This window comes from Centropristis striata, chromosome 7 (assembly GCF_030273125.1).
Source record: "Centropristis striata isolate RG_2023a ecotype Rhode Island chromosome 7, C.striata_1.0, whole genome shotgun sequence".
In the NCBI taxonomy this organism is placed as follows: Eukaryota; Metazoa; Chordata; class Actinopteri; order Perciformes; family Serranidae; genus Centropristis; species Centropristis striata.
Window position 1 is genome coordinate 24677830 of NC_081523.1, and position 14123 is coordinate 24691952.

General features: G+C 38.3%; 1 protein-coding gene across 1 annotated transcript; it reads right to left on the reverse strand.

Annotated features, from left to right (window-relative positions):
* Positions 1-985: 985 nt before the first annotated feature.
* On the reverse strand, positions 986-9896 carry agpat9l (1-acylglycerol-3-phosphate O-acyltransferase 9, like). The gene is made up of 14 exons (XM_059338233.1): positions 9835-9896; positions 9278-9483; positions 9117-9183; positions 7019-7167; positions 6776-6921; positions 5663-5737; positions 5457-5546; positions 5274-5367; positions 5078-5193; positions 4679-4734; positions 4369-4454; positions 4139-4267; positions 3901-3980; positions 986-2964 (listed from the first exon to the last, which is right to left on the reverse strand). Exons 2-13 carry the CDS (start codon positions 9419-9421, stop codon positions 3978-3980), a joined length of 1155 nt encoding a protein of 384 aa, XP_059194216.1. The 5' UTR covers positions 9422-9483; positions 9835-9896; the 3' UTR covers positions 986-2964; positions 3901-3977.
* Positions 9897-14123: the final 4227 nt, after the last annotated feature.

Genomic DNA, 14123 nt, shown 5'->3' on the forward strand with positions numbered 1-14123 from the left:
TAATGGGTGTGCATTAATGACAAACTAATTAGCTTGCTAAATTTAAAATCTTTGTCCACAATAAAATACATAAAGTGTGTTAATATACTGTTAGGGCTAGGGCTCTGACTGTAGAAACCATTTGATTTACTGAGGTAAAACTACAGAAGATTGGCCATGGAGTGACTCTGTTGGCTTTTATTGCTAAGAGATAAAAGCAGCTTCATTTAAACACTGCCTGTCTGAATCAACAGCAACCTGTTTGTCATTTGAACTGTGCAGAGTGGGAGACAGATGTGAGGCATTAATCAGGCTCATAAATATTTCACTGTACCATTTGTTTCTCCAAATGCTGGTTCAGACAGGAAGTCACATTTTAAAGACATGCTGGCCTTCTCCACATTATTAGAAATGAATTAGACTCAGCTGAGTCTCTTGGCAGTGACATGTAAAGTGGTTTTCATTGTTGATATTTGCAGATATCAGGAACTCAAACAGAGAAAGGAAAACAAAAGAGGCTTGTTGCAGGTGAGTACTGTCATCAAGTAGAACTGGTTTAGAGGCTGTGTGCAGCACTGTGAGTGTCTATTGTTTATGTGATTAAGTGATGATTGTTTTATACAGGGCATCCAGGACAACACAGAACCCAGTGATGATGGTGAAAAAGATGGTGAGAGAATTTGAAACAAAACAATTATCAGGATTGCAACACAGTTACAGTGAGTGAGCCCCTTTATGTTTTTCGAGAAGCCGGAGAGAGGAGCCCACAGAATAATGACAACAGTGAGGATCACACTTCAGGAAAACTGCTCAGTGGAGAGGGATCCAAAGCTGGAGAGAGGAGCCTACAGAAAAATGACAGCAGTGAGGATCATACTTCAGGGAAACTGCCCAGTGAAGAGAAATCCAAAAAGTCTAAACTGTGTGTTATCCTTTAAGGCCATCCCATCTCATGTGGACACTAAATGAACACTCAACATCATCATGTATTATTTAAGTGCCAAACCTTTGTGTCTCTTGTGTCTGTTCTTTCCCTTTGCGGTGCTGTGAGAAAGGGGTGAGGGGTCAAAGGTTACCAAAAACAATGTGCAAGAAGTTTCCTGTGAAAAGCTATCAGTGTTTCACGTCTATCAGTATTAACTTCGATTTCGATATCGATATCGATATCGAAGATTGTTCCGTTGTCAGGTTATCGTTAAATGAAAACTTTGTTTTATAGAGGTTTGTTTAATGTTCTAGGGCTAGGAAAGCCCTGAATGCAAGTTAGGAAAAAAATGTTTGTGATCCATTTTCTCCATCTGATCTAATTTGTTTTCTCTCCTGTGTTTATGACTGAACAGGTGAAGACAAAAACTTGTGAAAAGAGCCGGAAAAAAATTTTGGCTGGTGAATTTCTTTGTTTGTTGTTGTAATACATATTTTGGCCACAAGACCCTAAAGAGCACCACTAACCCATGATCTAAACAGAGAACAGGCAACAATTAAAGGTAGTGGTTGCCATGACTTAGGATACAGAATATGTTTACAAAATTATTCATTTTCTAACCATAATAATAATAATAATAATAACTATAATAATAATAACTTAAATGTATATAGTGCCTTTCAAGAAGCCCAAGGACACTTTACAATACAATACAATAAGATGACAAAAACAATTGAGCACTGATGAGGGGGTTAGGTGAGTCCAAAAGCCTTTGTGAACAGATGGTGCTTGAGAAGTTTTTTGAATATGTCCAAGGAGGCAGCATTTCAGGTTTCAAAATAATAATAAACACAAATCAACATCTAACAAGTTTAGTGAAGCAGCTCAATTGTAAAGGCTAACGGTGCTCGGTTAGTACAATGTCAGGATGTTTGTCTCTACTGTAGCTTCCTATCCATGTTCTTAAATACCTTCTTTGCTCACTGCTGCTCAGTCTTCACAGTCCTATTCTCCATAGGACTAAAAGCATTCTTGTTTTCTTCCAGGCAAGTTTATATTTCTAGCCAATTGACAGGTATCACAGTAATGTCAAAACCCGCAAACACGTTATGTATGTACCTCATGTTTAGAGTACAAGGAGAAACTCCCCTGGAAGAAAACTGCAAAATGACAAAATGGCAAAATGATTGCTTTTAGTCCTATTTACAACATGGGGTTGTGGTGCACTTCAGTCTCTTGTTGCCAATATGCTGCTAAAAGTCCTCGCAAAATGTTCTTTATTTATTTTATGTTTAAAACACAGGGGAAACTATTAAGATAAGACTTAGAAAACGGATCATCAAAATTCTTTTTGTCTTCATTGGCTCTCAGGGCTTCCCTAAATGCATAAAACCAATATTTAAATGCTAATCTCACAATTATGTCAGTATTCATTTTTGCAACTGTTATAAGTGTTAAAAAATATGTCAAGCTATAAAACAGTACAACTGCAAAATACCTCCAGATTTTATTGACATCGTAAACTAAAATGTACCTTAAAAACAATGAACAGCACATAAATGAATCAACTCTCTTTGACACATTCATGAATCCAGTTTTTCTGAGTGTTTTTTTTGCAATCACACATTTAATTCGAAGCATATTCTCAGAATTAACATTCAATCACAACAACAGCTATAGTATCTTCAGCAGCAGTAAAAACAGACAGTTTTCCCCTCTCACTCTGCACCTTATAAAGTTCAATATTGCACTTGTGTTTTCTGTGAATCACTGAGACTCTCCTCCTTTCAGCTGTAGCGGAGGTTTCACCATGTGTTTACAAGTCCACATGGTAGTATTCTCTGTCAGTTCCAGCCAATGAAACAAATAAGAGGAGAGAGGCCTTTTTCCAGTGTATATTCTCCAAAAACAGGGTCGGGGTATTTTGCAGCGTGCTGATTGGGTCATCTCAGTCACTGTTGTTGCTGCTGCTGTCATCTCCCACTACCATGCTGCTGTACTGCTTCTGCTGCTCCTCTTTAAACGACTCCTTCACCTTTGCTCTCTTCAGGCCTCCATCCCTGCAGAGGCAGACAGGTGGAGACGGGATAAACTGAGACTGGTGCTAATATAATAATTTAACAACAGCTGTTTGATGTTAAAGAAGGTAACTGTCAAGCCAAAAAAAGGAGAAAGCATGTTTCTAATTTAAATGAATAACAATCATCCATTTAATTCCTTTTGAAACTTTTTCAAAAGCTATAAATTAAACTTAAAGGGAAAGTTAGGATTCATTGAAATTAGGTTGTACGAGGTATCCACACTCATGTATTAGCTGCAGTTGATGGCGGTCTGCATGCCCTCAGTGGAGAGAAGGCAGGAGTAGCGGACAGAAGCTAAGCTGTGCACTGCCCAAAAAACATATTTTAACCACAGAAAAAAAATCAATACCAGTTTAATTGTAAGCAATATTTCTTTCTTTCACTGCAGACCGCCCTTTCTAAGGGGGAACTGAAGCCATTAAGCCCATCTATGATACCTTCAAAGCCACCAGACTCCATTCACATAAACAGTCATTTTACCTTGCAGAACATGGGAGTCGCTGGTCTAAAGCTGCCTCGATTTGTTTGTTTGTGGTATTGTCTGATTTTGGTGTTTCTAAGGGTTAGTTAGAAAGTTACACAATTACACAATCAAACTAATTGATCAAGGCAGCAGTAGACCAGCAACTCTTGTGTTCTTCAAGGTAAAATGTTTTTGTTAATGTAGTCTGGTGACGTTGCAGATCGTCTTCAGTTCCCCATGTGAACATAAGCAAAAATCCCCTAACAGCTTTAATATAATGATATAATACATTTGTTTTAATTTAGATTTCACCTTAACTAAACTTAAAGGAGATTCTTCAAGAGTCAGATTATTACAGAACAAATCTGTTTTCAGATTAAAAAAAGGGAGAAAAATACAACAGAACAAATTAAGAATTAACAACTGAAGAAAGTTAAGAGGTTGAATCTTACCACTGTAGATCTAGCAGCCCTCCCTGGTGAGCAATGGCCGACTTAACCCTGTTGGCAAACTGGACAGCATCTTCCCCCTACTGCCATTTTTGAATGAAAAACAAACTCAGTCTACCATTATGCATTATGTCTGTGTGTGTACACACAGTATGTCGAGGGGTGGGGGTGCCACCTGTGGGCTGTACACGTGGCTTTATGCATGTGTGCCCTCACATGCTTGGGCACATGTCATACACACCTGTTGGTGCATGGCAGGCAGGTACCACACATTACAGACGAGGGCCCAGCTGGTCATCATCCTCAGCAGGTAACTGACCATGCTATATTTGGAACTATTCCAAAAAGCATCTCCAAACTTGGGATCATACTGAGAAAAACACATGGATGGAAGAGTAGTGAGGGACTGCACTTTGAAATATTTGAGGCCAGAAAACATCTGATACAGATTGACGGACAGGGCTGAAATACCTTAATGGCTACTGGATATATAGTTGCTCCGATTTCAAAACTTCCCTTTTTAAACATCATGACAGATGTGTTGTTGACACAGGTTCCTGTGGAAACCAGACATCAGGAGATTAAAGGGGACAGAATTGTGTGAGCTCTGTCCAAACCCACATGAAGTAGCTGCTCATTTGTCACCGCTGAGTGGCCAGACTGCCATCAGGCACTGAGCTAAAATAACAACACTCGCTGAGTCTTATCTTTGATGATACAAAGACAAACATAAGTCTTCTGTGGATACAGTAACTCTATCTCTTTACATGGTCACACTTACCCTCTGGAAATATCAATATGGGAAGCTTTGTTTTGTCATTCACATGATCCGTCAACCTGGAAGCAACACAAAGAGGTAATGGAAACCATTTCCTGACTATATAAATATCTACATATTGAATCTTTGAAGAGTTTTTCAAATTTGGGACATTACATCAAACATCTGGAAGGAGTGTCTGGGTGAAGGTGTGATATTATGAGTCACTGTTCGGTAGCAACTTTCCAAAACATATCTGTTCTTGTTTGGACAATAAGAGATAGAGAAACTCTAGAGGATTTTACTGCCAGGAAAATGCCAACCTCTCTTAGTGCCAGAGCAGCCGCAGAGAGAAAATACAGGCGAGAGAAACATGCAATGACAAGCCTGCAAATGGCTGGAGGTAAGCAGTGGAAAACTGACCTTTTGGTCACTAGGTGGCGATCTTTCATCTCTGCTCTCTCAAACCAGACATGAGGACATGACCTTACCATGGCTCTCTGGAGGACTCCCATCAAACCTCCATGTACCTGACCCACCTGATAAACACATTTGTGGCATGATTTAGCAGGAAACATTACTGGTATGGGAAAAAATGCAATAAATGAGATTTTGGTACCATAGCATAACACCCATCGTTGCAGAGAATCACAATGTCAATAGGAGAGGTGTGATTGGCAACACAGATTCCTCCTTTTTGGGGTTTATTTTCCCTGTTGTTGCGAAATGAAGACATAGAGTCAGTATTGGACGATATTCCTGATCTGATTGTTAGACAGTCACATGGTGAGGAGGCTCATACCTGTTGTGATAGCAGATAGTGGCAGAGAGTCCGCGAGCACAGATCCTGTAGCACATCACATGAACCCATTCGCTGAGCCAGAACTTCATCCTGAAAACACACACATATGTAAAGAAGCGCACTTGAAGGGTGGAACCATCTCCATGAGAAAAAAAATTTGGATCTGGAATATGCCGGTTATTGGGACGGTTATAGTTTGTGGTCACCTCCAATTTGGAAGCAATCCAACTGCAGATGTTCCTATGACCAACCATGTGAGGCCAATGCAGGCAAGAAGAATCCTGGGGAAAGTGGAACACATTTATTCTACAATTTTACAGCTAGAAATAGGTTTTAAAAAAACCATGTAACAAAATAGTGAATAGTTTGACGGAAAATAAATAGGTTCATGATGTTTTAGGTTTTTATTGGTGGGCCAAGTAAAAACAAACACAAAAGGTATATTATGCAGGATTTTCCTAAAAAAAATTATAGACTCACATAAAGGTTATTTTCTTCTCAATAATCACTTCAAAAAGTGTGGTGGTATCTGTATCTGCAAAGCACTCTGCTTGTATTTTACTGTCCTGTTTAGGTTTTCATGAGGGGGAAATAAACTCTTATGTATGCTCTCTGGAAAGCCACCAGACGGCGTTGACAAACAGTTATTTGACCTGTGAAGTTATTGGTCTACTGCTGCCTTGGTCAGTTGATTTGTTTTGCTGTGTGACTTTGGTGACAAAGAACTAAACCCTTTAAAGGTGCTATACTGGACATTCAGAGGATATCAATGGTTCAGAGTCTGAGCAGGGCTTGCACAAGGTTCTTGTTTTCATTCCCAACTTGTCACATACAGATGCTTGTGGACAACCTTTGGCATCACTTTTTAATGCCCTGGGTAGTGCAATAAAGTCAAACTGGCTATGACAACAAAGAACAGAGTAGCTCAGATTAAACACACACAGAGGGAGCATGGCTTCATTCTTTGGTCAGGATGCCATAACTCCACTATTTACATAGCAAACATTTATTTACTGCTTCATTAATGTTACAAATGTTGTGTACAGCACCTTTGAAACACCATTACAGAAGCCGGCAGGAGTACCAACATAGATGCAAAGCAATGTACTGCTGCACGTTTGCATTTCTATGATCTTGCATTTCCACAGGCCTAAATGTCACCTTTTACATAATGTTTGCTAGAACTAATGGTTCTTAATCTCCTCGCACTGAAGCTTGACTCTCACTTTTAACATTATTTCTGTCAGGAGGGCAACCCTGCATTAACATCACTACATCTTTATATCACAGTAAGCAGACTGTATGCAGTGTTGGTGTACCTGAGTGGGGCGAGGATGCAGTATCTCACAAAGATGCCGAGGCCATAAACCAGCGTCAGCTTCAGACTGATGTACTGGAAATCAGTGTTGGTGCGAGTCAGTAAGTTCCACGACACCAGCTCCTCTGAAGAGAACCGCTGGGTCACCTACATTTAGAGTTGAACAAAATTAAAAATCAGACTAGCATAACAAGGCCACTTATTACTAACTAACTGTGTTCTTTCTAATGACGTTAAAATGTACCTCATCCTCTACAATGCTCTCAATTCCTCTCCGGCTGAAATAGAAACAGTCGCTTAGTGTAAAGTCCCCGCCAACTGGTGGTTTGGGACGACTGCGTCTGAGCTCCTCTAACTCTTTCTCCATACAGCTATCCTCCCTCTGGATGAGGCCTGAGACACACACACACACACACACACACACAAAAAGAGTAAAAGTCAATCATCTGATATTAATTATTATTTTAGCAGTAATGTGGAAGATAAGTCAGCCTTGCCATAACTTTAAATTTTGTGTTGATAGTGTCTGAAGACAAATGGTTTTAAAATTCAGGAATGTGTTTCTTGGAAGGACATTATATTCTGTACTTGGCAAGAATTATATAAGAAAACTAAACTAAAATAAATGATTACAATAAATCTGAAGCAATACGATATGCACTGATATGTACTTCAGAGTCGGGATGCACTGATACTGGTACGGGCCGATATGACTCCAAAACAATATATAACATACAATACATAATGTCAGTTGTATATATTTTTGCATTGTTTCCATTGTAAAGTTTTTAAAAAACAAGGTGGACAAACTGCATTACAGCAATATTTACATAATTCTGAGGTTGCTTTACACTCTGATCCTTAAGGAAACACACTACTTTTCATTTGCAAAGTATTTAACACACACAGAACTATTAAAGCATTTTGTTATTTCATACAGACTATTTAAAAAAGCAGAAAACATGCTATATTGTGATATACATCACATGACATATGAAATGAGGTATAACAGTGTAGAAGATTTTGGCCATTTTGCCCTGACCTAACAGTTATTGGGCAGATACTAAATTAGCTAGATAAGGTATCTGTGATCTATTCAATTAATTTCTATGTTTATATATTATATACTTCATATACTGGAATTTTAATTTTAAAGTTTTGACCATTTTGTTGCTGCATTTAAAATGTACACACACTCTAAATTTAATTCCTGTGCACTTTGAAGACTTTTTAACCAAATTCCTGGTGCAAAATGTATCTATTAATTTATTTTTCTAAATAACAATTCATTACATTTTATATCCATGTATGGATTTGTTACATTTTGTTTTACAGGGTTAGGAACGTGATGTTTAAGTCAAGCATGATGTTGCCCTACATATACAAGAAAGATCCCAGGCACCTCCACACATTAAGGCAAACAGGTTATTAATTCAACACTGGTATCCAATCAGATCGCTGCATCCTTACATCATAACATAAAGATGTACAACATGTGTCATTTGGCAGAACAATGATGTTTCATCTGCAGATCTCAACATGAAATACTGGCACTGATTCTCACCACAGCAGGAACTTCCCATTTTGACCAGGAATGCATAACAGTAACACAACAACTGATCTGTTCAGAAAGCAGTCTGAAGTAATGCAGGCTTCCCTGCCAGTGATCTTACACTATCCGCCTAACAGGTCTCAGAACAGTTAAAAGCTGGCCTCAGTAATATCATTACTCAGCAGTCAAAGTCCAAAACAAACATTATATTCAATATTCAATCCAAACTGAGAGAACAATGTCTACCTTATCTCTGTTTATGAAGCACTTTCACTTCTTGTCTACATTGAAAAATGTAACACTGACACACTTTGGACTTTGCAGAGGCCACATTCAGCTGACATTACCAACATCTTAGTATGTTACAGTGGGCGGGATACCACCCTCTGCAGCTTAGTGAGTGATAAGGAGTTGAGTAATCGCGTCTCGTAAGATAGGCAAAGTTTGCAGAGCAACTTCACCTTGTTGCCTATCATAAAAGTTCTCAAGTTGTCAGAGTTACAGTGACAGGCAGAGACCGCTCGGTGCAGAGGATACAGTCCTGTAGTGCCAAATAAAGCTGCTTTAAATTGATAGGGCTATCATCCTGTAAGAAATTAATCTGTATGAGGAAACACAAAGCATTCTGAACAACTGTAATAAAATTGCAACATGCTTGCCCAGACTTGTCATAAAGTGTCTTATGAAATCCAGCACTGCAGCGCAGCATATATACTCCATCTTTCACAATAAAGGATATGACAGCAACTTTACTAGTCGTTATTTGAACATTTTCCATACACATACTCACCATTAGATGCAGAGGGTTTGAGTGTTGATTCATCTGCACATACTTCCTGTATATTCAGAGTGGCCCACTGTAGAAGAGAGACAGGAGGCATTCATGTCCAAGTCGTATGTGAGCGAGTGGATTAGAACACATAATGAACATATTGATAGAAACAGCAGTACTTCTAAGGTTTTCACCAGGATGGTCATGTATGTCTCAGAGATGCCCAGTGAGAAGCCAAACATGGCTGGGATCATGATGAGGCCGATTATGAGGTACAGCCAGATCTTCAGCGCCCAAAGGGCCAATGCCCAGGAGTCCTCCATCTCCACCTTATTCCCTGTCTGAGGTATAGAAGAGCAGCCCGTGGCTCAGATGTACAGCAGTCCTGCATATGGGGAAAATTGTTTTTGTTACCTCCTTGTCAACACATGAAGGTCATCAACAATCACAATGACAAGGTGCACAAACTAATGTCAGAAAATAAACGTGGACACTCCAGTTAATCCGGAATATAGCCTCAGGGCACAGTTCAGTTGACAGAAACACACACTGACACAGAATCCTTGACGATTAGTATCACATGCATTCATGCCAATACAAACACAATCCATGAATGATCAAACATTTTAAGCATTTCTCTATATTTAGACAACAAGAGTGTGTAAAATACGGCATTGTTTCTGTTAGTTTTCTGCAATTTCTAGCGTTATTTTCAAGCTGCAGTAGCTCATCTTACCTGTCAGACTTGAATCCATGTCCTTCCTTCCTGAGGAGTAACTCAAAGGACTGAGCATAGAGAGCAAACACGCCCATTTACTACTAGAACAAAGTTCACAGAGCAGCGACCAACAGCGCCTCCAGTGGCCTAGAAAGGGAAGCGCAGACACGTGGCTTATTATTAATGTTAGCTGGGGAAATCACTTCTTGGTTGATGTTTTTTCCCCCTTTTTTCTGTGTGATTTTTTCTGATTCTGTTTGTGTCTGGCTGTGTTCAGTTGTGTGTCTTACCATAAGTCTTCTTCTGTTTTTAAAGAAATATATTTTTATCCAGTTAGGGTTAGGGTTTTTTAGTATATCTACTGATATTTAATAGGAGACATCTTCAAAGTCAATTTTTTATTTTATGTGTATATTTCCAATGAATTAACTAAACTACACTGTAAATAGATCTCAGCTTTCGATAAAGTGAATAATAATAAAATACAAGAATAAATAAAACAAAATGATCTTGGAGATGAAAGAATGGTGAAAGTGTTACCACAAGGTCCACTTACTTGTTTTTCTGTGGTTTCCCATGGAATCATTAAACTCCATCCACTGATGAATACAATAGGTTTTTGATTTTTTTTTTAAAGCAAGCAAACAAAAAACATTTCTGTAATGAAAAACAGAAAAAGCAACAATTGTTAACTTTGTGTTGTTGCCCTAATGCATCAATTTTACTTCACTGATTTATTATTAATAGAGTGATATAACGATATCAGTTTCTTTTGTAATGTAAAAGAATTGATCACTAGTACAGCTGCTAATAAGATAAAAATGCTGACCTTAATCTGATGAATTCTGGAAAACAATGATACTACTGTAATGAAATGCCCCCAAACCTCTCAGACATGTTACTCACCATAACACAGAGAAGCCTTGATGAGGAATGTGGCCACAATGTCTCTGTGTAAAAACCTCTCTCTCCCACCTAAGACTAACAAAAGGTCCTGATTATTTTCCAGGTTCAGTCATTTCACAGTCTGTTGCACATTACTGTAACAGGGGACTTCAGGGGGTCAGTCAGGGTAATGTCTGTGGGAATAATAAGAAGGCGAATACTTAGATACTTGGCAAAAATGCATTTTGAAAAACTGTTTCCCATGGTAACATACAGTAATATATGGCATATGATGATGCAATTCATGTCAAAAATCAAACATTTCATCTAGAAGCATGTGATCTTTTTGATTTAGTTGATAGCAATAAAGTGTTATTTCTTAATCTGTTGTTAATAAGTCAAAGTGCTCAGGCCTGTGATGTTACACCAGGTAGACATTCCAGATGTGTAGTAAAACTCTTGCCAACAACACACTGTTTGTCCTTTAATGTTAGGGTGTTAGCTCCAGTAAGGCACTGGTTGTTAGTTCTAAAATAGCTGTTTTTTATTTATTTAATTTTAACACAAATAGCTTACTGCTTCTGTTGCATGCTGGTTTTACTGGGTCCACTTGGGGGAACACCCCAGTATGGCCCATTAGTGTTGTTATTGTTGCTCTCTCTTGCAGAGGAGGGGGGGTTGGGGGTGACTGAGATCAACTCAAAGCTCAACTGTCATAATCTGTCGGGAACTGTTTGCTTAGTTATTTTTAGTGAGTTCACTCTACTCCAAAACAGATTTCTAAGAGATTAAGACAATCTACTGAACATTTAAGTTTTTAAAAGCCACTGCCCCACTATCCAACAATAATACTTTGTTTCAAAAATAACAATAAATCTCAGATGCCATCAGACACCACAGTTTAATGAGTTCAGTGTATTGTCTCTGTCTCTGTGTCTCCCATGGACCGAGACAACGAGGGAGGGAATGCGTCATGTCTCAATGGCTATTTAGTCACACATGAATCTGCTCCAGGGATAAATATTAGACAACTGAACAGCAGAATTTACTGAGAGGGGTTATGGCTTTCAGAGGATACGCCTTAGAAAAATGCAGAGGTTCACAGGGGCTTTAAATGTTTTCTGGAAATGATAAATAATGTCCCACAGAGAGCTATTCCACTGTGCACCATTTACATCAGAGACACTTTTACAATCAATTTTAATGGAGTGTGGAAGAATAGTGTTAAAATAATTTGTTATTAAACATTTAAAGCCCCTGTGAACCTCTGTGGACCTCTGCTCTGATTGCCTTTGATCTTTGCACACACACACACACACACACACACACACACACACACACACACACACACATACACACACACACACACACAGACACACACACACACACACACACACACACACATTTTGAGGTTAAAGGGCATAGGTTGCTGTATGAATAAATACTTGAAAAGGAATGCTTGTTGTAGGTGTGCTCCTTGTATATTACATGGTATTATAACATTACTAGTATTAATTGTTTGAAATCTCTGAAGAATCTCATCCTAGTGTACACACACCGGCAGTAGCACCCATGGCCCTTTCAGAATTTCCCCAGAGGAAATTTTCTAGTTCTGTCTCTGTGCGTGACACAGGTGACTATCAAAGGTCACTATCAAATGCATGCGTAGTTCATTGTGTGTGTGCCCTCTCTCTATGCATTTATATATTAATCATGCAATATGATTTTGATACAATGATTATGTTTGTGTGTTAATATTGTTTTAGAAACTGAGATTACTTTAAATACATATATTCCATTTGCTTAAACTGATTAAGATTCTATAATCACAAAGAATATATATTTCATATTTGTCTCCAAATTATATCTCTGTAAGTCATAACAAGGCAGATTGTTTGTCTTAACAAGTTTTGATAGCAGGTCAGGACACAGTGTGCCGGGCAGCAATCTTTTTGATTGCTGCCCTGTGACATGATGTGTCTCTATATTGATTAAAACTGACGAATCAGTGGATCAAGGAGGCGGCACTTCCTGGAAGAAATCTACCTTCATGATGATTAAATCTGTAGAGGATAAATAATGGGTTCGAAGGAAAGGAAAGGGGTTCAGACTTCACGACCTGAAACCAGTCTGTGTGTATCAGGGACATGTAGAGTGAACCCAGAGATCTCTGTAACTGTACATTTCTTGACGTATTGTAATAAAATTATGTTAAACTGAGAACTTGGACATCTCCTGCTCATCATCCCCCATCAAACGATCTGCATAGAGAAATAGGTAAGGATTTTCGGTTGGTGTCAGATTATTCAATTTTAAAGGTTTCCTCAAGCAATTTCTCTAACAATAGCCAATATATTTAAGTGTGAAGGTATTCATGACCTACAGTTTCCTTGAAGCCAGTACAACCCTGCACACTGGAATCTAATTCCTAGTTGATACAAAGTGAAATTGAGTCTGTTGGTAAAAAGGCAGAATTAGAACAAATCTGTATAGAGGTTACTGTTGAGCAGCAATATGGAATGAACAAATATTTGTCCCTTTACCTCAAATAAGACTAAAGAATGCATGTGTTTGCACAGGGGTTGGTCTATTGTTTGACTCCAAGACAGTTTCTTCTTCAGGGAATTAGAGAGTTGCAAAGATGTCACATAAACAAGCACACTTTCCAAACCATACAGTATGTAAAAAAATCTAATACAATTATTTTAGAGCAGGAATTCCCATATTGTATACCATTACCATATGCATCTACGTCAGACCCTGGACTACTTAAAGGTACTGAGAGGTCAGAAATCAGTTTGTATACAATGTCATAAATGTACCTGTACTTAGACTGATACTGGGCCCCATCATCTTTCATGGGAGTATTCATGCAGACTTTGTAGTGGCCTGTTTGTCTTTTGGGGGGCAATTTTGTGTTTCTGTGTTTGTCCAACCCCTTTTTATAGATATTTTGTCTCTCTTTGCAGTTGCTTTGTATTTTGTTGTAGTCGATTTACATCTGTTGTGGTCTTTTTTCTTTTCTTTTTTGTTGTTGTCTTTTTGCCGTTGCTTTGTGTCTTTTTGTAGTCATTTTGAGCCCTTAGGCTCAGTAATTCCTCGACTGTTCTGAAGTAGGAATCGTGTAAATACTTTTTATGCATTTTTTATATTAAACTTAAAGCAATACTTCCATGTGTAAGTGCTGATTTTTGAGTTAGAGGTATTTAATAGCTGATTAAGCTGCCATAAAGCATGTAATATTAGCCCTAAAAACTGGAAAACGGATTGCATAATGAACTGTGATTAGTATAAGAAAATAAACGAATTTTTTAATGACTAAAGTTTTACAGTTGGATAATATTGATGCTGGCAGAGAAATAATTCCTCTTCGCATCCATAAAGTTTAGTCGCCCCCCTTTTTTTTTAAGAGGCAGTAAACT